Source organism: Chelonoidis abingdonii, chromosome 1 (genome assembly GCF_003597395.2).
Source record: "Chelonoidis abingdonii isolate Lonesome George chromosome 1, CheloAbing_2.0, whole genome shotgun sequence".
In the NCBI taxonomy this organism is placed as follows: domain Eukaryota; kingdom Metazoa; phylum Chordata; order Testudines; family Testudinidae; genus Chelonoidis; species Chelonoidis abingdonii.
Genome location: NC_133769.1, coordinates 350,191,690 through 350,213,849, shown reverse-complemented (window position 1 = coordinate 350,213,849; position 22,160 = coordinate 350,191,690). Strand labels below are relative to the sequence as shown.

Here is a 22,160-nt window from a genome sequence, read left to right as displayed (position 1 = left end):
TAACATGTAAGGACCCAGGCCTGCAAAGCCACATGCTTAATATTACGTAAAGACAATGGGACCATTCACAGTGTGTAAGGTTAAGCATGTGCCTAAGTTCTTGCAAGATTATGGTCTAGGAGCTTGATCCTGCTTCCGCTGAGGTCAATAGCAAAGCTTCCATTGGTTATAATGGGGCAGGATCAAGCCATATTTGCTTACAAGTGTACGGCAAAATTTTCAGAAATGACGAGTGGTTTTAAGTGTCACAATTTTTGAGTGCTCCACTGGAGACTTGATTTTTAGAAAATACTGAGCAACAGAAAACCAAACTACTTTAATGTGCCTAAAGTTAGGGACTCAAAAATTGGGACACTCAAAATCAGTATTCATTTCTGAAATTCTTAGGATGAAATCCTGGCTCCCCGATCAATGGGAATTTTGCCATGGACTTCAGTGGGTCCAGGATTTTATCCTGGATCTTAGAAAAAACAAGGAGAGTTGCAATATAATTTGTCTTTCTTTCTCTTCATTTATTCTTTTTAAATATAGATTTTCAATCTGTACATGACTGAAAAATTATCCCCTCTTCCTCCCATTACCCCTCCACTCAAAACACAGCTGCTAAAATAAGCTTCCTAAGCCGTCATTCCAATCATGTCAGCCCACTCTTCAAATCCACAAGCACACTTGTTCTTCTCTTCTGCATCAAATTCAAGATTCTTGTTCTCACCTACAAACCCCTTCTCAGCTCTGTCCCCTTCCTACCTATCTGATTTTATTTATGTTCCCTTCATCCCACACACCTTTCTCGATACTCCTTTAGTGATGGAAACCTTCAACATCCATCTGTTTTCCCCACAAACATTTTCACACTTCCTAGTATACTGTTCCCCTCTGCAAGCAGTGTCCTCACTGGGTTAATCCATAAAGTCATCATCATCCTCTGCCTCCAAATCCCTCAAGTCCCATTTCTGCTGTGTTGCCTTCAAGAAATCAGCTACCAAATCTGATTGTCAGCTCCTTGGCGGCAAGGACAGTCTTTTTAGTCTGTGTTTGTGCAGCATCTAGAACCATGGGGACTAATCAATGCCTGGAGCTCCATGGCACTATGGTAATAATAATAACTAATGGCTGGTCAGGGATAGCTCATTTTATTTAAAATTAAGATGAATGGGAACTATCCATTTGTGCAACAGCTACCTATGCATCCCTCTACTCTTATTGCTGCTACTCCTGTCCTTCCTTCCTTCCATCCTCTTATCGTTTCATTTGTTGCCTCCTGTCTCAAATTAGACTGTAAACTCTTCAAGGCGAGGACAGTGTCTACCAATGTGTTTATACAGTACCTAATAAAAACAGGGCCCCAATCCTGGTTGGGACCTCCAGGCACTACCACAATTCAAACCACAACAATGGTGATTTGAAATGGTTGCTGCATTCTCATCTGAATGCTTCTGCTATTTTTCTTTTACAAGTTAAACTTTTAAAAATTTAAAATTATACTAAAAAAAAAAAAATTAACCCCCCACACCTTAAGCCTCAAACCACCTATGCCAAGTATTGATTCCTACACTGTAGGATATGCAATTCCTGTGTGGTTTTGATATCTCTAGGCTGCAGAGCACAAATTAAAACCTGGCCTCAGTGAAGAAAATGGAAGGTCTGATACTGACTTCAATGGGGCAGGACTTCAAGACTTGGGCACAATGGGGTGAAAGAAGGATGCTATTAAATTACTGATCTAGAAAGTCAGGCCAAAACATCCCTTATGAGTGAATACACTGAGAAGTGAAGAGGAATGAAAATGACACAAGGTTTTCCCCTTACTCCCTTAGGGACAGAGGGGTTCCACCTTGCAGGCTCTTACCCTAATACAGTGCATTCCCCAAGAACCACACAGCTCTCAGGGTATCCAAAGAAGCACAGTCATTCATGGAGAGGCTGTGGGCTGTACAATGTGCACTCAGACCGTCTCCCTGATCCAAGGCAGCACTGCTTATACTTTATTTGCGCCTCCTACTAGATGTTGGTTTTGATGCACCTTCCCTCTTCCTCCTCTTTAGTCTGTGAACAACCCTCACCTTGAACACCCTCTGAATGCCACATCAAAGTCAACTGCACTACTTTTATCAAAAGAAGGCTATCGGGAGAGATGATTACTATCTATAAAAACATCAGAGAGATAAATACCAAGGAGGGAGAGGAGTTAGTGCCAATGTGGACATAAGAACAAATGGATATTAACTGGCCATCAACAAATTTAGGCTTGAAATTAGATGAAGATTTCTAACCATCAGAGGAGTGACGTTCTGGAACAGCCTTCCAAAACCTAACTGGCTTCAAGACTGAGCTTGGTAAGTTTATGGAAGGGATGGTATGATGAAACTGCCTACAACGGCATGCAGCCGATCTGCTAATAGCAAATATCCCCAATGGTTAGTGGTGGGATACTAGATGGGGAGGGCTCTGAATTAATACACAGAATTCTTTCCCAGGTGTCTGGCTATTGAGTCTTGCTGAAATGCTCAGGGTCCAAATGACTGCCATATTTGGGATCTGGAAGGAACTTTTCCCTAGGTCAGATTGGCAGAGACTCTTGGGGGTTTTCGCCTTCCTCTGCAGCCTGGGTCATGGGTCAACTGCAGGTTTAAACCAGTGTAAATGGTGGATTCTCTGTAACTTGAAGTCTTTAAATCATGATTTGAGGACTTCACTAACTCAACCAGAGATTATGGGTCTATTACAGGAGTGGGTGGGTGAGGTTATGAGGTGTGCGATGTGCAGGAGATCAGATTAGATGATCATGCTGGTCCCTTCTGGCCTTAAAGTCTATGAGTCTATGCCAGTTAGCCAACAGACTTACACCACCATTTAGAATATCACTGATTTTCTATGGAAGCCGCACCTACTGACACCTGGTCTCGATTTGGTTTAGAACCTTTGAAACCTGTGTTTTCTATAGACTTCTAATTCCAGTAAATGCAACTGGAACGAGAGACACGGGACCCCATCTTGCAGTTCTTTCAAATGAAACTTTTTTTTGGTTTGTTTCTATGCTGTCTTGCACCAACCTCTACCAAATCAGAATAGCAGCATTCTGTTTTCATTCTGAACAGGGGTGCACAAGGTGAAACAAAGTAGAACATCAGACCCCGTAGGTGCCAATGGGAGTTGTGTCTGAGTGAGGAGTGCCTGTGTCAGGCCCAGGGAATCCATTCCATAATGGGAGTACATTGTTCTCTGTCACGTGCATGCTGCTAAAACCTCTTTGCTCATTTATTTTTATGATTCTAGTTGCTTGCTTCCATGTTGCAGTTTAATCATTCTAAAGTTGAACTGATCCTGACATAAACCAGCTGAGACAACCAGTCAGTGTTTTGGTTACATTTCTTTTTCTAACATTGGATACACAGAAATTTGGTTTTAATATTATGTAGAATCTCTGTTTGAAACTATGTTCCATTGATTCATCTGCAGAACAACAGCACTGAAGACTTTGCTCACACCATTCCAAGGGTTTCTATAACTCCTCCTTCCTGACTACTGGGTAAGCAAGCCAAGGTTCATTTCGTCACGTGCTTGATGTAACAAATGGCAGATTTGCATAACACCAACACAGAAACTAAACATTTTGTCTGGAGCATGATGATGAAAAATGGCAAACAGTTATGGGGGTTATTTTTTTGATTTGCAGATTATATTTAATGCATGTTTTCTAAATATTCTAATTGAGGTTATTGAATCAGTATCACACATCCTCAGTTAGATCACAGTTTTCTTTTTTAAATAGGGAGATTTTCCCTGCAGCCATCTCGAGCTGGGGGTCTGCTGACACTCTGGCCTGGTCTACACTACGATTTTAAACCGAATTTAGCAGCGTTAAACTGATTTAACCCTGCACCCGTCCACACATCGAGGCCCTTAATATTGATATAAAGGGCTCTTTAAACCGGACAGTCTCTACAGAAAAAGATAAATGGACACAAATCAGATATTAGGAATGGCAACATACAAAAACCTGTAGACCTTAAGGTGGCCATCCTGCAGCAAAAAAACTTCAGGACCAGACTTCAAAGAGAAACTGCTGAGCTTCAGTTCATCTGCAAATTTGACACCATCAGCTCAGGGATTGAACAAAAGACTGGAATGGGCTGCCAACACAGAACGCATTTTCTCCTCCTTGGTTTTCACACTTCAACTGCTAGAACAGGGCCTCATCCTCCTGATTGAACTAACCTCATATTCTAGCTTGCTTGCATATATATACCTTGCCCCTGGAAATTTCCACTACATGATCTGACGAAGTGGTATTACCTCACAAGCTCATGCTCCAAAACGTTGTTAGTCTATAAGGGCCACAGATCTTTGTTGCTACCATTTGACCGTCTGGAAGAAAATCTGACTCGATGCACTGGCCAGTAGAAAGGAAAGCCCCGCGAATTGAATTGCTTTCCTGTTTGCCCAGCGGTGGACTCTGATCACACGGATGGCGATGCATGCCCAGATCCAAAAGAGCTCCAGCATGAAACCGTACGGAGATACTGGACTCTGATTGCTGTACATGGGAGACAAATTTGTTCTCTCTGAGCCCCTTACAGGAACGGAAATTTGCAAAGGCATTTGAAAAAAAATCTCCAGGCTACGATACAGGTCCACAGCACAGTGCTGTGTGACAAGCGTAATGGAAAGCAAAGAATCAAATGACGCTCACTGGAGGAGGGAGAGGGACTGAGGACTTCAGCTATCCCACAGTCCGCCGTATCTCCGAAAAGTTCACATTGTCCGGGGTGGTTCAGAGTATAACTCGTCAATTTACCCCCCTCCCCACCCAGACAAGAAAGGGAAAATTCAATTTTCTTCGACATTTTTTCAATGTCACCATGTCTACTGCATTTGCGGCTGGGAGACGTGGTGCTGTGGCACGAACAGTAGCATCCTCTTCTCTCCCCTCCCCGGTTGGCAAGACGTACAGTACCAAAAAGGACTGATAGCCGTCCTCGTACATCACCTGTGAGCTCCTGGCATGTCCTCAGGAGGTCGGCCGGGGTGCCTGGGTAAAAGTAAGAATACCCCGGTCATCCACGATGGTAAGAACGGCTGGTAAACCGTCCTCATCATAGCAATGGCGGCTGAGTGCCATCAGCCCCCTCCCTTTCTGTGTAAAGAAAAGTTCTGTATTGCCTGGACATCATAGCAGCGGGAGGCTGGCTTCCTTCCTCCTCACCGTTAATATACTGCCTGACATCATAGCAGTGTGGATGCTGGGCTCCCTTCCCCTTCACAGTTAATGGCCTGGCTGGACTTATCATAGTACCAGCTGGGAGGCTGCCTCCCCCTCATTTTATCCCACTGAACAAGTCAGTGTTTCTTAATTCTGCATTCTTTATACTATCACAACAATAGGGGGACCACTGCCACAGAGCCAGGAAAGTTGTGCGAGGGAGGAAGCACACGTGTGGCCGGATTTTGCAGGGGCACCCCCGTGAATGGCATGCAGCTCATCATTTCTGCGGGACTCTGACACGTGGCGGCTTGTGCTCTACTCGTTGTTCTATCTTTTTTTAGGTATACTACGTCTCGTACACTCGCCCCATATCTAGCAGGACTGACTCTTATAAATTAAAACATAAAGGAGGGAAGACCGGGAGTCATTTCCCTTTGTTGTCTTTGCGCCCCCCAGTCGACCTCAGCGAAGGCCAACCGAGAGTACCAATCGACAGCATGCAGACAGGACAGAACGGACTGATAACCGTCATTTCATCACCAATTTACAATGACATGGCAGACGTACAAACGGACTGGTAACCGTCTTCTGCTACCTTGCAAAGGCAAATGAATCTGCTGTAGGCTACACGTACCCACCTCTGTCAGCGGGCATCCAGTACACATATGGTGACAGTGACAAAAATCAAAATGGGCTCCATGGTTGCCATGCTATGGCGTCTGCCAGGGCAATCCAGGGAAAAAGGGTGTGAAATGATTGTCTGCTGTTGCTTTCACGGAGGAAGAAATGAGTGACAACATTTACCCAGAATCACCCATGACACTGTTTTTGCACCATCATGCATTGGGATCTCAATCCAGAATTCCAATGGGCAGGGGAGACTGTGGGAACTATGGGATAGCTACGGGATAGCTACCCACAGTGCAACGCTCCAGAAATCGACGCTAGCCTCGGTCCATGGATGCACACCGCTGAATTATTGTGCTTTGTGTGGCCGCGTGCCCTCGACTGTATACAATCTGTTTTACAAAACCGGTTTATGTAAAATCGGAATAATCCTGAAATGTAGACATACTCTCTGTGAGGCAGCAGCTTTCCCTTCGTTTAGGGTTAATCTTGCCTCTGAGGGACTGAACAAGGGAACCTGAGGCTCTCAGTACCTTGCAAGTGCTAAACTTACAGGACTGGGCTTATCTACAGGTAAGCAGATGAAGTGGGTCAGTTGTCCTGTAACAACAAAAAGCCCCTAAAGTCGGGCTCAGGCTACAACCTAGCCCTTCAGTTTGCCTCCTTCAGAGACTCACTCCTCTTCTAAATATTACGAGGGATCTATTGAGCGACCTGTATTAACATGGAGCAACAAACTGGACTATCCATCCCCATTACTCCCTGTCTCCATCAATGCTGCTCCATGACAAGCGATTCTACAGCAGTGGTTTTCAACCTTTTTTCATTTGCAGACCCCTAAAATTTTAAAATGGAGCTGTGGACCTATTTGGAAATCTTAGACATAGTCTGTGGACCCCCAGGTGTCCAAGGACCACATATTGAAAACCACTGCTCTAGAGAGTCCAACCTTTGATTTATTTTCTCTCTTCTCCAAAAACTAAAGGCCTCGTTCTTCTCTCACTGAAGTCAATGGAAGTTTTAGTTTTGACTGAAACAGGAGCAGGATAGATCCCTACGATCGTTTGTATGTTGTTATGTGGATACAGTGAAATACCTTTAAGGACACTAAGGAAATACTTTTAAGGACACTGCGATCCCAGCTCTGCCCCTAGAGACATGGAGGTAAATCCCGCTAGTGGTGGAAATGAGACCATTGTCTGGCTGACAATATATTTCTGGTTTGATTGCAATATGAAATCTAAACTAACTAATCAGCTTATCAACTCTGCACAGAACATCAGCAACTTACCAGTAGTGAAAAGGAGTTTCCTGGGGTCCTGAAAAATAGACACAAAAACAAACAAAAATCAGTTGCTATTTATCATTTTATATTTCTGAATGTAAGAAACTGCTCATAAATTCCACATGCCTCACTTTGACATTTGATACCTAAACCTGGCTGTAAAAGTGAACTGTGTAACTGGTAACAGAGAACAATGACAACTACGCTCCATCAATGTAAACTAAACCTGTTGCCAATCCTGCAAAAAACAACCACACACTGACTAAGAAAGCAGAGTAATGAGACAATCAGAAACTTCTCTGCTTTCATAATCATTTTACAAAACAACTTTTCCTAGCTACCGAATAGTTGTAGGAGAGGGATGAGATTTCGAAGTTGAATATAAAGACATGGGGCAACTATGCTGCTCCCATTGAAGTCAACTGGAGTTTTGTCACGGACGTCACTGGGAGCAGGACTGAGCTTAACATGGCTGCCTCAAAGAGCTCACACTATGAAGCCAAATTCTTCTCTTGACTTCCTTGTGGGAGGTTGTGGGGGGACAGAGCAGCAGTTCTGAGTGGAGGGGAAAGGGCAGAGTCCCAACTCTACAGCATGCTTCCACAATCCCCTTGATCCTGTGGAAGCCACTCTATGGATTTGTCTTCACCAATGGCGGGAAAAAGTGGGTTCTTAACTCAAGTTAACTACTTCGAGATAAAATCCTAGTGGAGGCAAACGTTTAGTTAGTTTTTGTATGAACTAGCTGGTTGAGTTAAAGACGAGGCTCCTCCCTAGGCTATAACTCAACCTGCTAACTCATATGAAAATTTCTAACTACCTTGCCTCCACTGGGATTTTGCCTTAGATTCATTAATTCAAGTTAAGAACACACCTTTTTTTTTTTTTGGTAGTGAAGACCAGATCCATGAGGATCATGGGTGAGAGTGACAGGCTGCGGGAAGAAGCATTTATGGAGCAAACGAGACCGTCATCCTCCATGGAATCATTCCTCCACTGAACTTCAAAAGGATTCTGTGAGCATAAATTAATGCTGGCCTTGTAAGCACCAAATGATTCCTATTCCCCCACTACTCTGGGCAAAGCCTACAGCCCAAAGAAGAGTTAAGGAGCAATGCACAGTGGGGAAGCCTGTGGGAGTTTTACTCCTGTAGGCAATGCAAAGGCAGGAGAAGACTTTAAGTCTTCCTAAGGCCAGAGTGTTTCCCCCAAATGACTTTGGGCCCTACATTCTGATATGACTTAAGGGGGCTACGTCAGAGGTAGAAAAGTCAGCTGAGTATGGCATTTTGCAAGTAGAATGCAGCTTCCAGCCTAATTCCGGCAGACAACTAAAGCCACAATAACATTATCTGATACTGTTCCCATTCAAGCCAACAGCAGTTTTGCCATTGACTTGAATGAGAGCAAGATTGGCCCAAATCTTGTCATCATTCAATCCATGTCTGCGCAATGCTCCAAATGCAACATCTATTCTCCTTCCTCTCCCATATTATAAGGTTGAATGACAGGGCCAATGATAGCAGCATAAATGATTCAACAAGAACTGCCCAGCAGCAGTGAGGGCAGTAAACTAAGGCATTGAACAGTGAAGTGACTTGCCAAAGGGCATACAGCAAGGCAGTGGTGGAGACTGCTGCTGGAGATGTGGGTCTCCCAGAACCACACTGGCTCACATGTTTGGGCACTCTCAATCCTTTTGGTTAGAAGTCGGTAGGAGGATTAACATGATAATGGTACCACCTTAAAAATTAAACCATCATCCTGGAAACTCTCCACCTTCATGGAAAGCTTGGTTCTCTAGAGCAGTGCGTGTAGCCAAACAACTCATGTTACATAAACAGAAAAGCAGCCTGCCTCCAGGGACAGAAGCGTGGCCCAGCAATGTGGCTGTCCTGGCAGCTAAAGAGCAGGTAACATTTTGGAGAAGACGGACCCCAACAGAGATTGGCAAAGATATGGTCTAACTTTTTAGAAATCTTTAATTCCTAGCAAATAGAAACCAAGCTATTTCTCTCCTTTTCCTTCCTTTCCCCCTTTTCTTTCTTTCCTTTCCCTCCCTTCCCATTTCTTTACTTTTTTCTTCTTTTTGTCTTTTCCTCCCCTTATTTTTGGGGGAGGGGGGATTAATAAAATATAAATAAATAAGTGAAGTAACTTGCTCAAGGTTGCACAGAAAGTCAGTAGCATGGCCAGGTCTCCTGATTCCAATCCTAGTGCTCTAGCCATCGAAAGGAAGAAAAAAAATCAACAGGATACTGCATTTTCACATTATACAAGACAAGCACTGTATAGATCACTCATGGAAACTACAAGTTACATCTACAAAATATAAATATGAACAGATCGCCCACCTCACCACGGTAGTTTGCTGCATTTAGTGCCAAAAATTCTTCAGTATAGTTCACAGAGAAGTTAAGGACATTCACCAGGTGTGCAGCAACATGTAAGACTATAAAACAGAACAAATCTCAGTTCACTAAGCTACATTTTGAAGATTATGTGAAGCCCCTAATCCTGATAGCTCATATGTGTAGGTGGATCCTGTCTGTTACAGCTGTCCCCCTGCTAGCATTCCTCTTTCCCTTCTCCTTTCTGTTTGTCCTGGGTAGCCGCCCCTCCCGGCCAATGTGCTAACTTAAGTCACAGCCCTATTCATAGGGATGGCTTGTACAGACTAACTGGAGCCACTGCCCTGCCTAGGGAGGGGGCTTCTTGCTTCTTTATTTCCTTTGTTCAGACCCGGGCTCGGTGTGGGAGGCGCTGCCCAGAAATGCAAGACCTGAAGTGGCCAACTAATTAAGCATATGAGTCATACCTGTGGCTCAGAACATGCCCAGGCACGCCTATGCTTACCTGCAGGTTTTCCCTGCCTCCTCTCCTCCCCTCTATCAAGAGGAGCCAATCAAAAGTACTGGTGGGAAACTGCCTAAGTTTGCCTTTAAAACCAGACATTTCTGATCAGACCTTGGAGAAGGTCCTGCTTTGCCATCTGGTCTGATCAGCTAGGTCTTGGGGGGCCCTCTCTCTGCTCTCGGTTGTTTTTGAGCAACCCCATTTTAAACTTCCCTCCACGAACAGGAATTTGTGCCTGGAGATCTCCTGATTACTGAAAGCGAATCGAGTCCTCTCTCCATCCTCCGATTGCTACTGCTGTTCCTGTCTCTATGTTTGCTGCTTGTCCTGGGGATTGATAAGAGCTCTCTCTCTTGCAGGTTCCCCCTGTCTAGTTGCTGGCCTTGTTTCCCAAGCAGACAGACCCAAGCTAACTTTGGTCTGTCTCTATAATCTGTTTCTTGCTTCCGCAGCCCTTTGCTGCTAAAAAATTAAGCCTGTGCCACTGCGGGGCTGTGCCTTCCTCGGACTGTTATCTGGGCTGCCAGCTTGCGCCTCCCTCTCCCCCCCCCACTGCTGCTAAGGTGCACCTATTAGTATCAGGTTCTAGTCTAGATAAGTTGTAATTTCATTTTGCATAGCTGTGGTTAAGTTAGGTTTAAAGAATTGTTTGTATTGTGCTCTGTAAGTTAGGTTTAAAAAATGTGTTGCATTGTGTTCTGTTACTTCTAATTTGTGTATCTGGTTAAGATTAGATCATAGATAAGATTTGCTGTGTTCTGTATAATTGGTTAAGTCTGTCTCCCGCTGCCCCCCCCCCAAGCTCCATCACTGGTTGCAGTGTCTCTGCTGTTTAAAACTGGGCAGCCTGTCTGCTTCTGTGGTCTCCCTTAGTTTAAACTCTCTCAGCTCACGTGCTCCTCTTCCCCCATCCCCCAACTCCATTCCTCTACCCTGCCTTTCTCTCTCTCTCTCTCTCTCTCTTAATCCCTTCCCCCACGCGTGGCTCACCCGCTCCTACTGCTGCCAAACCTCAATTGTATTACTGAAGTCTAGCATAAAACCCCATTGGTTACCCTTTTTTCTCTCTAACACACCTCACATTTTACATTTACACTACTGTGACACATTTTACCCATAACTGTTAGTTGGCTATATGCTGCTGTGACACATCCCTTACATAGAAATTGTTAGCTACCTGTTACATTTATACTTCAGTGTTAATTGGTTACCAACTGTATTGCACCCCACTGTATTGCACCCCACTGTATTGTACCCCACTATTAAAACCCCCTATACTATTTACTAAAAGAAACCCCTCCCCAATTGTCTACCTTAATAAACCCCATACCCCTCATTATTGAATTTTCCCTGTTGTTGCATTTCCTTAATAAAGTTTACTTTACACCCCTCTAGTGCAGTAGTTGTCCCCCAAGATCCCCTACCTGCTGGCAGGATCAGATCCCTGTTCTTACATGTATGAGTCTGTAGCTCTGAGTCCTAAATGAGGGATAGCTCAGTAGTTTGAGCATTAGCCTGCTAAACCCAGAGTTGTGAGTTCAATCCTTGAGGGGACCCTTTAGGGATCAGGGCAAAAATCTGTCTGGGGATCAGTCCTACTTTGAGCAGGAGGTTGGACCAGATGGCCTCCCGAGGTCCCTTACCACCCCAAAATTCTATGATTATAATTAGGCTATGCTACCTCTAGCCTTTATATATAAAATACCTGTTTATCAAGTATCAGAGGGGTAGTATCATTAGTCTATATCAACAAAAACAACAAGGAGTCCAGTGGCACCTTACAGACTAACAGATTTATTTGGGCATAAGCTTTTGTGGGCAAAAAATCAATTCTCCAGTTGCATGGAGTGAAAACTACAGATACAAACGTAAATATACTGGCACATGAAGAGAAAGGAGTTACTTCATAAGTGGAGAACCAGTGATGACACGGCCAATTCAATCAGGGTGAATGTGGTCCACTCCCAATAATTGATGAGGAGGTGTCAATACCAAGGGAGGGAAAATTGCTTTTGTAGTGAGCCAGGCACTCCCAGTCCCTATTCAAGCCCAAATTAATGATGTTAAGTTTGCAAATGAATTGTAGTTCTGCAGTTTCTTTTTGAAGTCTGCTTTTGAAGGAGTTTTTTTGTTGCAGGATGGCTACTTTCAAATCTGTTATTGAATGTCCAGGGAGATTGAAGCATTCTGCTACTGGCAAATAAATCTGTTAGTCTTTAAGGTGCCATCAGATTTCTCGTTTTTTTATCTGTTTATCAATTTCCTTTGCATATTTGGAACATTAAATTTACTGACCTGAAGATTTTATATAAAAACTTTCTTCATGGAACTGATCCAGCTCTTACTGAAGTCAACTGAGAAACTCCCATTCACTTTAGGGGAAACAAGATCAGTCCTAAGACCCTATATGCTATTTTTGTACTAAGTGAGTTGGACAGATAGGCTGATATGAAAATATTACTTATTTTGAACCTTTTAAAGTACTGTCATTTATTTTCCCATTATAATTCTCTGATTGGGAGACTGAATTCAAGGACTGTGTCAAAGCTATGTTAACACTTCACTGAAAGTGGCAATATTTTGCGATATTTACCTGTATTCCCCACATGTTTGCAATAGGTCTTTTCATCTCTAACATCCATGCCTCCTCGTTTAAATTGACTACATGTGGTCTGAAACCAGTTAGGATGGCAGCTTTTAATTTGGTTTCATATATGAAATAAGAACGAACACTTCAAAACCTGTTACTTTTAAGGGAAGTCTTTCCACGCACATTTAGATCCCAGGCTTCAAAAATGTCTGAGAAAACAGTCACGCGTCTAAACAAAGAAACAAAGAGAAAAACTACCCCAAAACATACTGCACAAGAAAAGCCACAAGTGACTTGTATTGTTTAATATGCTTCCCACATGAGCTAGTGCTCAGCACAATAAAATCTTACCCGAAAAGGCACATATAGTAACACCACATGTTACATGGAAAGTTTTACTTTTATCCAACAGCCTTCTTGTTTTCCTGCTGGCAACCTAGTAAGAAAAGAATTCAAGCAATCTCTCTTCTAAAATGAAGCAATGGAAAATAAAGTTAAAAGTAATTGATTTTCTAGACATGATTTGTTTGTCAAATTAACATTTATACGAGGCTTAAAGCTATTTGATCACAACACCTACATTTAGTAGGAACAGGATTAGAGACAATAGGGTAACTCCATGGGCTTGATGCAGAAGTTACTGAAAGATGTTGTTTGGTGTGTGTTATTCAGGAGATCAGACTAGATCAGCATAATGGCCCCTTCTGGCCTTAGGATCTATGAATCTATACACTAAAAGTAAATGAACTTTTTTAATTTAATGTAAATGACCAATAGCACAGGACAAGGGTATTTAGACTGTGTGTCTGTTCACCTCATATCATTGTCAGGCACAAGACAGAGGACACAGGATAAAGACAAAGGTTATCTTCAATTTACAACTATTCAAAAAGTACCTCAGGGATACAATAAGTCTGTATTAGTTGAACAGTGTTACTTAGATTTCTGTCACAAGTGACTAATGAGTCACAACCCATGAAAATTACTGGTTACTGGATATTTAGAGACCAAACCTTCTTTAGTTTGTCAGATTTCTCTTTCCAGGATGCCCAATATGTTATTTATTTGGGATTCAATCACGCCCAATTGCTCAAACTGGAGGCAGTGTAGAGCAGCAGAATAAGGGAGGTATGTCCACTTTTCTACTCTTGGTGCTCTGTATTTCCTTACTGCATGGCTTGGGGTGGGGCCACAACCCGCAGCCCACTTTTCTCTGAGTTTAGGTAGAAGCGAATAGTCCTGATAGTCAAAGCAGACACCAGCTATTGAGCAAGAGAGGAAAATTGGGGCAAGGCTTCACTTGCACTCAATCTTCTTTTGCACACAGGCACATGATGACCTTACTTACCAAAGCAAGAAATGTTCTTAGCACTGGGTCCAACTCAGCTACCAGCCAAGTCAATATGAATACTTTCCTTGGCTTCAAAGGGATCCGAAGCTGGGTCCACACACAATGCATCTACCATGCACATCTAGGATATCTGTCTGCAGACCAGCACTATATACAGCCAAGCAAATGCATAATAACTAAATATGTGTGTACTGTAACCTTTCTGCTATTTCTTAGGAATCTGTCTGTGTGCATGGTCCTTGTTAACTGATTGTATGCTAAATGTTGTTTACCTTCTGAGATCCTCGGAGGAAGGCCAGGAGAATACGGCACATCGGTAAAAGGACCAGGCTGCAGTTCAGGTTGAGGACAGATGCTGAAGCTCTGCTAATACATAATCCTAGCTGAACAAATACAGCAAGAGTCAGATTATAGAGCAATAGTATGGTCCAGTGGGGAGGGTGCTTGACTAGGACTTGGGAGACCCAGCTTCAATTCCCTGCTCTACCACAGGTTTCCTATGTGACCTTGGGCTCTCTGTACCTCAGTTACTCCCATAAATAAATAATAGTACTTCCCCAACTGATAGGGGAGTTGTGGGGATAAATGCACTAATGAGTGTGAGGGGCTCAGGTACTATGGAAATGGGGGGGAGGCTATGACAGAGTGTAACAAAAGATCTATTACACCCTTAATGTCAAAAATTCAGGTGGCTTTACAAAACGAACTAAATTTGTCCAAAGACCCTGTAGAGTAGGGTGACCAGACAGCTAGTGTGAAAGATCAGGACCAGGGTGAGGGATAAATAGGAGCCTATATAAGAGAGAACCCCAAATATCAGAACTGTCCCTATAAAATTGGGACATCCGGTCACCCTACAGTAGAGTAATTAAAAGAATTCTTTGTTCTTCCCTAGAGGAGCTTGGAGATGCCCAGTTGTTGCCTCTGAAAGCAGAAGAATCTGGAAATTTTTGATAAGGGGCAGGACTCAGACCCATAAGTAACTGTAGCTATAGTTCAGACCTAGCCTTGTGAAAGAAGAGAGAAAATCTACTGCAGGGGTTGGCAACCTTTCAGAAGTGGTATGCCGAGCCTTCATTTATTCATGCTAATTTAAGGTTCCGCATGCCAGTAATACATTCTAACATTTTTAGAAGGTCTCCTTCTATGAGTCTATAATATATAACTAAACTATTGTTGTATGTAAAGTAAAAAATGATTTTAAAACGTTTAAGAAGCTTCATTTAAAATGAAATTAAAATGCAGAGCCCCCCGGACTGGTGGCCAGGACCCAGGCAGTGTGAGTGCCACTGAAAATCAACTCATGTGCCACCATAGGTTGCCTACCTCGATCTACTGTGAGGATTTGTTGACCTAATGTGGGCCTGATCCAACTCCCACCAAAGTCAATGGAAAGACTCACTTTGACTTCAGTAGGAATTGGACTGGCCTCTTTTTATGTCAAAAGGTGACATCTCACTTGGAAAGAACTGCCACCCTAAGCAATGCTCACAAGCACATAGAATGGAATAAATCAAAAGCAACACTAATGTCAACGGAGCAACCACCCTCTAAGTGACCAGAGGGGTTAAAGTGGAGGAAAGGATTAAACAGCATGAGGATCCTCATTAGCCACTTAACTAAAAATTAATGACTTTGTGATAAATGAACCAAAGAACAATGTCACACATTAATTCAGCTAAAATGGAAATAATTGTGCAGTTTCAGAGACTGTTGGAATGGATTTGCAGTAGGTCCTTACCAAGTCACACGGTGCTAATAAACACATTCCCTAACTTGGACCCCAAATCAGTGGTGGGGAGTTGATAGCTGGGAATTCCACTCATTAAAGCTTTTATAAAATATGCTACATAACATTTACCAGTCCATTTGGATCCTAAGTAATAAAACCTAAACCACACGTCAAACAAATGAGAAAAGTACACCTTGTGATGCCTTAATCCTGTATTTTGTTGTCTTACTTTGCTCATTCATTTGCTAATTCAAAAAATTTAGCAATTTGCAGCAGTTATTAGTTTGAATTTGCATTTTTGTGTTAGCTTTTACAAAAGATGCAGTTAGACTGTCAGTAGATAAAGAAATTTTACTCCTAAGGGACTTCTATAGAAACACAATATCTCGCACATACACAAAAATGAATTAAAAAAGTATACATGTCAAAAGACAAGTCATTTTTGCATAAGTTTTATGTATGTGTATTTTTAATATATATATAAAAATATAGTATCAATTTATAGGTTATGGCTGATGAAAATTTTTGTCCTTTTTCAAAAAAAAAAAAACAGCTATTTTTGTAACATGTAACCTCAAATATAATCAAAACAATTTTAGGTTTTTCTCATTTTCTTTAGCAGGAAAAAATAAAGGAAAGGGGAGAAAAGGAAAGAAAAAAAGAGGGGGAAAAACTAGGAGAGGAGGGTCAGTTTACAGTTAGTTGAAAAATTTAAAAAAAAAATGTGAAGAGTTTTGGAAAAATATGAAAATTTGTCATTTCTTTCTAAAATTTTGTGGAAAATACAATTTTTCCACCAGCTCTAATATTACATATACATACACTTCTCATTTAGAACTCACACCGGTACATGTCTATCAAATTACGTCCACTGTAACATTAGAGGCAGCGCTGTCTTCCTGATGAGGTATAAAACTAAGATCTAAACCCGTTATAGTCATTAAAGATCCCAGGAATATGTTATAAAGGCAGAGGTAATAACCCTGGTTTCTTGGCCAATTTCTGACGTGGGCAGTTATATTGCCCAAACAGTATTAACTCATCCTCTATACCATAGTCTGAATATGAAAAAAATATTCTTTGAGTCCTGTCCTGTTATTTAGAGTTGCTGTGTACTATTTCGGAGTGCCACGTTCCACTTGAGGGGCTGCATTACAGTGATAGATGAAGAGATGTGTAACTACTGATTAAGGATTATTGTATAAAGGACAAAGGGGACAAAATCCTGTGGATCCCTATCAGGCATGGAGCCAGAGAAAAGAGGTGATGGTAACAATGATCTTATTTTTACAGGGTACCTTTCTTATAGAAGGATCTGAAATCATTTGCACACTTTGGGCCCGGCGTCCCTTGTACTGGGAAAGGAAATTGTGGAAGGTTGCATGCCTGCACAGAGTTTGTAAAAGTGGATGATTCTCCCGTATACGCCCCATCTCTTTGTAGTGAGTTTGGCCACAAAGCAAGCAGGTATCTGAAATACGCACAGGTTGTATAAGATCTTCAGTGGAGTGGCCCACTTGGCTGGAGCGTCTGTGCCTCCACATTGGCTCCCAATCCCCCTTGGTTCCTTTTAGTCCATTTGTTAGAGCTGAGCTGCTAGGGGTTCCCCTCATCAAACACTAGCTTCCAGAGAATGAAGGGAGGACTATCATGAACAGACTCGCAAATGTTCCTAGTGCTGTGATGATGGCATGAAGGCATGATCACCCTCCACCCACTCACCACACACATACACCCTGGACCTGCTCCCTGCCATATCAGGGATCTAGATCACCGCTGAATACCAACTGAGCTGCTTCCATGGGAACAAGGACAAGTGGGATTTAGGTAAAAGTGGCCACAGTCCTCAACCCACGGTTCAAAGGAGATAAAAAAAATCATTTGAACACTTTGGCATTCACAGTAAATACAGTATTTCTATTTCCTTGCCATAGATTAGGTTTAAAATGATTCCCACGTTATGCAAAATGAATTATTTTAGAACATCACAAATATTTTTGGAGTATCAGAAAAGTGGCTCTTGACAATCTTCTGTTTCACTCTAGCATAGTATTTGCATAAGCTGAATTCTGGAGAGTTGAAGTTTGTTGCTATTTTCATTAATTATTATTTCTGTAAAGGAAGTCTAGAAATGAGCTGTGTATGTCAAAGGAATAATTAAAAAAAACTGTCATCAGAGTGTTTAAACATTTTCATTTTCATCTCTAACACAAAGAACAGGTTAGAGAATCTCACTGATTAAATGAGAAAGAGCAATTATTTGAACTACAGCTTATGCAAAATCCAAAAATAAAGTGAGAGTGCTAAGAGTAAACATTCCAAAGCTCAAGAATAATAAGCAAAGAAACTGGTAAACTTTATAACTTCTGTTATCTGGCACATGTGACACATCACAAGGATACTGAACAAGACATTTCTGCTTGGGTTGAAATGTACAGCAGCCATTATCTAACAGCACTTTTATCAGATTGCAAGCTCCTAGAGGCAAGGGCCATGTTTTGTTTTGTTGTTCTGCTTGTACGGCACCTAGCACAATGGGGTGCTTGTCCATGACTGGGGCTCCTAGGCATTACAAATAATAAATAATAATAACTAGATGTGATTATCTCACACAAAATTACAATGGAATCCCAAGTCTATTGTTAGCTGAGCCCAGGGTGATTACTGTCTTGAACATTATTAAACAGGTGAAATTATTTCTTGTAAGAATCAAAGAACCATAGGGTTAGAAGGGACCACAAGGATCATCTAGGCCTGGGCTTCTCAAACAGGGGTCTTCGCTTATGCAGGAAAACCCCCTGGCAGGCCGGGCCAGTTTGTTTACCTGCCCCGTCCGCAGGTCCGGCTGATCATGGCTCCCACTGGCCGCGGATCGCTGCTCTGGGCCAATGGGAGCTTCTGGAAGAGGTGCGGGCCAAAGGACTTACTGGCCGCCGCTTCCAGCAGCTCCCATTGGCCCAGAGCAGCGATCCACGGCCAGTGGGAGCCTGATCGGCCGGACCTGCAGACGGGGCAGGTAAACACACCAGCCTGGCCCGCCAGGAGCTTTCCCTACACAAGCAGTGAACCGTTTGAGAAACCCTGATCTAGGCTAACTCCTGCCAAGATGTAGGATTTGTTGTGTTTAAACCATCCAAGACAGGTGGTTATCCTGCCTCCAAAACCTCTAGATGAGAAGCTTCCACAACCTCCCTAGGGAGTTTGTTCCATTGTCCTACTATTCTTACAGTTAGGAAATTTTTCCTGAGATTTAATCTAAATCTAATGAGACACCTCCCCTATTTACTGCCATATAACTCCTTTCCCTCAAGAGTACACATGTCCATCTATCCCATAACTTCAGACCCCTCCCAGTTGTTCTTGCCCCATGACCACCCCTTAAGAATTCTCCATTCACTCTGCTGTAAATCTGGAAGGCAACACTGAAAGCGATGGAGTTATAAAGGTGCAAATTAAATAAGAATAAGACCCCTAGTCTCTGTGCACTGAACTGCCCAGGTACATTACGGGGGAGAGTGAGGGAGGACAGGCAAGAGTAGAGGAGGACGAGAATCAGCCTGCCTTTCTATAAAAAATGACGAAGTGCCCTCTGCTGGAATCGGGTTGCCATCTAAATGGGCCAGGGACCATTATTTGTATTTTGTGTTAATGTTATTTAATAAATACTCTCCTATAATGCACTGCCTTCCTATTAATTCAGGTTCATTTCCATCAACATCATTACAAACAAAAGGTGAAACAACTTCTCAAAAAAAGCAGGACATTTCCAAAAGAGTGTGATCCAAGTATTTTGATGGAAAATGTCACGTGGTTTCAATAATCCTTCGTGTAAGCTTTTACCGAGCAGAAAGCTAATTGGGCAATGTGCTTGTTGTGACAAGCTCATGAGCTGTTGGGAAACTATGGATAAAGCAACACAATGAGTAATGTCTAGAACCACAGTTTACAGAAGGTCCAGAAATAAATTGGAGAGCTAAAGCTTCTCTTGATAAACATCCAAGAGCTCAAAAATGTCACCAAATAACTCATTCTTTCCAAGTGATCCCTAAATGGTCTCGCAACTTCCTTTATGCTACCAGGGCGACTTTAAAACGATCATGTAGTAACAAATGGCTCAAAAGAGTGGACCTTTGGATTTTTAAACAACGACAGAGGAAGAGAAGATTCGTGCTCCAAGGCAAATCTTAACAGGGGGACATATCCCTGTTAACTATAAAATAGCAGGCATACAATCCTCTCTTGTCCCCTGGCAGGCTGGCATGGTCTAGAACAGTGGTCTCCAAAGTGGGGTGTACAAAAGGATACTTCAGGGTGCGCGGCTGGAGGAACGCCGCCGGAGCAGCGCCGCTTCAGCAGTTGCGGGGGGAGGGGGTTTCCTTCGGCACTTTGGGCAGGAGTCCAGTTTTTTTCCGGGGGGGGTGGGTGTGCGCTTGGGATGGCAAAGTTGGTAGTCGGCCCAGCGGCGCGGCACAGGGTGTGTGCTCAAAAAAATTTTGCTGATAGGGGTGCGTGAACAAAAAAACGTTTGGAGACCACTGGTCTAGAAAGAGAAGATATTACTTCACATAAGTAGCCCATTAAATTGTTTCATGTAGAGCAAAAGGAGGAAGCAACTCCTGCTGCTAGGAGTCCTCTGTCTCTCTCGGTACCTAACTGCCCCTCCATTATTATCATATCTGAGCACTTCACAACTTCTTCAAAGTAAGAAATAACCCCAACTATACATACAATATGATGAGGGTTAATTTAGCTACAATGAATCAGGAAAAAGATCTTGGGAGTCATCATGGATAGTTCTCTGCAGCGGCGGTCAAAAAAGCAAACAGGATGTTAGGAATCATTAAAAAAGAGATAGAAAATAAGCTGGAGAGTATCTTATTGCCCTTATATAAATCCATGGTACACCTACATCTCGAATACTGCATACAGATGTGGTCTCCTCCTCTCGAAAAAGATATACTGGCATTAGAAAAGGTTCAGAGAAGGGCAACTAAAATGATTAGGGGTTTCGAATGGGTCCCATATGAGGACAGATTAAAGAGTCTAGGACTTTTCAGTTTGGAAAAGAGAAGACTAAGGGGGGATATGATAGAGGTATATAAAATCATGAGTGATGTGGAGAAAGTAGATAAGGAAAAGTTATTTACTTGTTCCCAAAATACAAGAACTAGGGGCCACCAAATGAAATTAATGGGCAGCAGGTTTAAAACAAATAAAAGGAAGTTCTTCACACAGCGCAGAGTCAACTGGGGGTACATCTTCACTACCAGCCATATCAGCGGTAGCAATCAATTTCTCGGGGATCGATATATCGCCTCTCATCTAGATGCGATAAATCGATCCCCGAACGTGCTCCTGTCAACTCCAGAACTCCACCACAACAAACGGCGGTAGCGGAGTCGACAGGGGGAGCCGCGGACATCGATCCCGCGCCGTGAGGACAGTAGGTAACTCAATCTAAGATACTTCAACTTCAGCTATGCTATTCACGCAGCTGAAGTTGTGTATCTTAGATCGATTCCATCCCCCCCCCAGTGTAGACAGCCCTGTGGAACTCCTTGCCTGAGGAAATTGTGAAGGCTACTACTATAAAAGCGTTTAAAAGAGAACTGGATAAATTCATGGAGGTTAAGTCCCTTAATGGCTATTAGCCAGGATGGGTAAGGAATGGTGTCCCTAGCCTCTGTTTGTCAGAGGGTGGAGATGGATGGCAGGAGAGAGGTCACTTGATCATTGCCTGTTGGGTTCACTCCCTCTAGGGCACCTGACATTGACCACTGTCGGTAGACAGGATACTGGGCTAGATGGACCATTGGTCTGATCCAGTACGGCCGTTCTTATGTTCTTATGTTCTAATGTATTTTTCCTCACAATAAACCTGTGAAATAGGGAGGTTCTATCATCCCCATTTTACAGATGATGAACTGATAGTGCAACTAAGGGTACATCTATGCTGCAAAAAAAGAAAAAAAAAGCTCTCAGCAGTGAGTCTCCGAGCCTGGGTCGGATCACGGGGCTCCTACTACGGTGCTAAAAATAGCAGTGTAGACATTCCCATTTGAACTGGAGATCCAGTGAGGGGAAAGGATCTCAGAGCCCAGGCTCAAGCCCAAGTAGAAATGTCTCCACTGCTATTTTTAGTCCTGCAGCACAAGCCCCAAAAATGCAAGTCAGTTGACCTGGGCTCAGAGACTCGCCACCGTGGGGTGTTTTTTTGCAATGCAGAAGTATCTGAAATGACTGCCTGTAAACGTCCGCTGTTGGGGTTCGCCCCTCTCTAGGGCTGCTGGGAGCCAGGTCGCCTCACTACCCATATCTGGTGCACTGGTGAATTAGCCGGGTGGGGCAGAGAACAGCCAGGAGCTCAGGCCCTCAGGCAGGGACTGAGCAAACAGTTCAGCAATTTAAGCCCAGGCCCTAGGTCAGGGCGGGGCAGCAAACAGTAGCTCAGGGCTCAGACCCTCAGGCAGGGGCTGAGCAAAGCAGTTCAGTAGTTTAAGCCCAGGCTCCAGG

At 43.0% G+C, this 22,160-nt stretch overlaps 1 protein-coding gene across 2 annotated transcripts in view; it reads right to left on the bottom strand.

Annotated features, from left to right (window-relative positions):
• Nucleotides 1-22,160, bottom strand: part of NOX4 (NADPH oxidase 4) — a 181,158-nt gene that overhangs the window by 145,992 nt on the left and 13,006 nt on the right. For both annotated transcript variants that reach the window (XM_032768741.1, XM_032768743.1), the window contains exons 3-6: nt 14,188-14,298; nt 12,916-13,000; nt 9,473-9,570; nt 7,125-7,152 (exon numbers count right to left, since the gene is read on the bottom strand). In XM_032768741.1, coding sequence (XP_032624632.1) covers nt 7,125-7,152; nt 9,473-9,570; nt 12,916-13,000; nt 14,188-14,298 — 322 coding nt within the window. The remainder of the gene's footprint in view (nt 1-7,124; nt 7,153-9,472; nt 9,571-12,915; nt 13,001-14,187; nt 14,299-22,160) is intronic.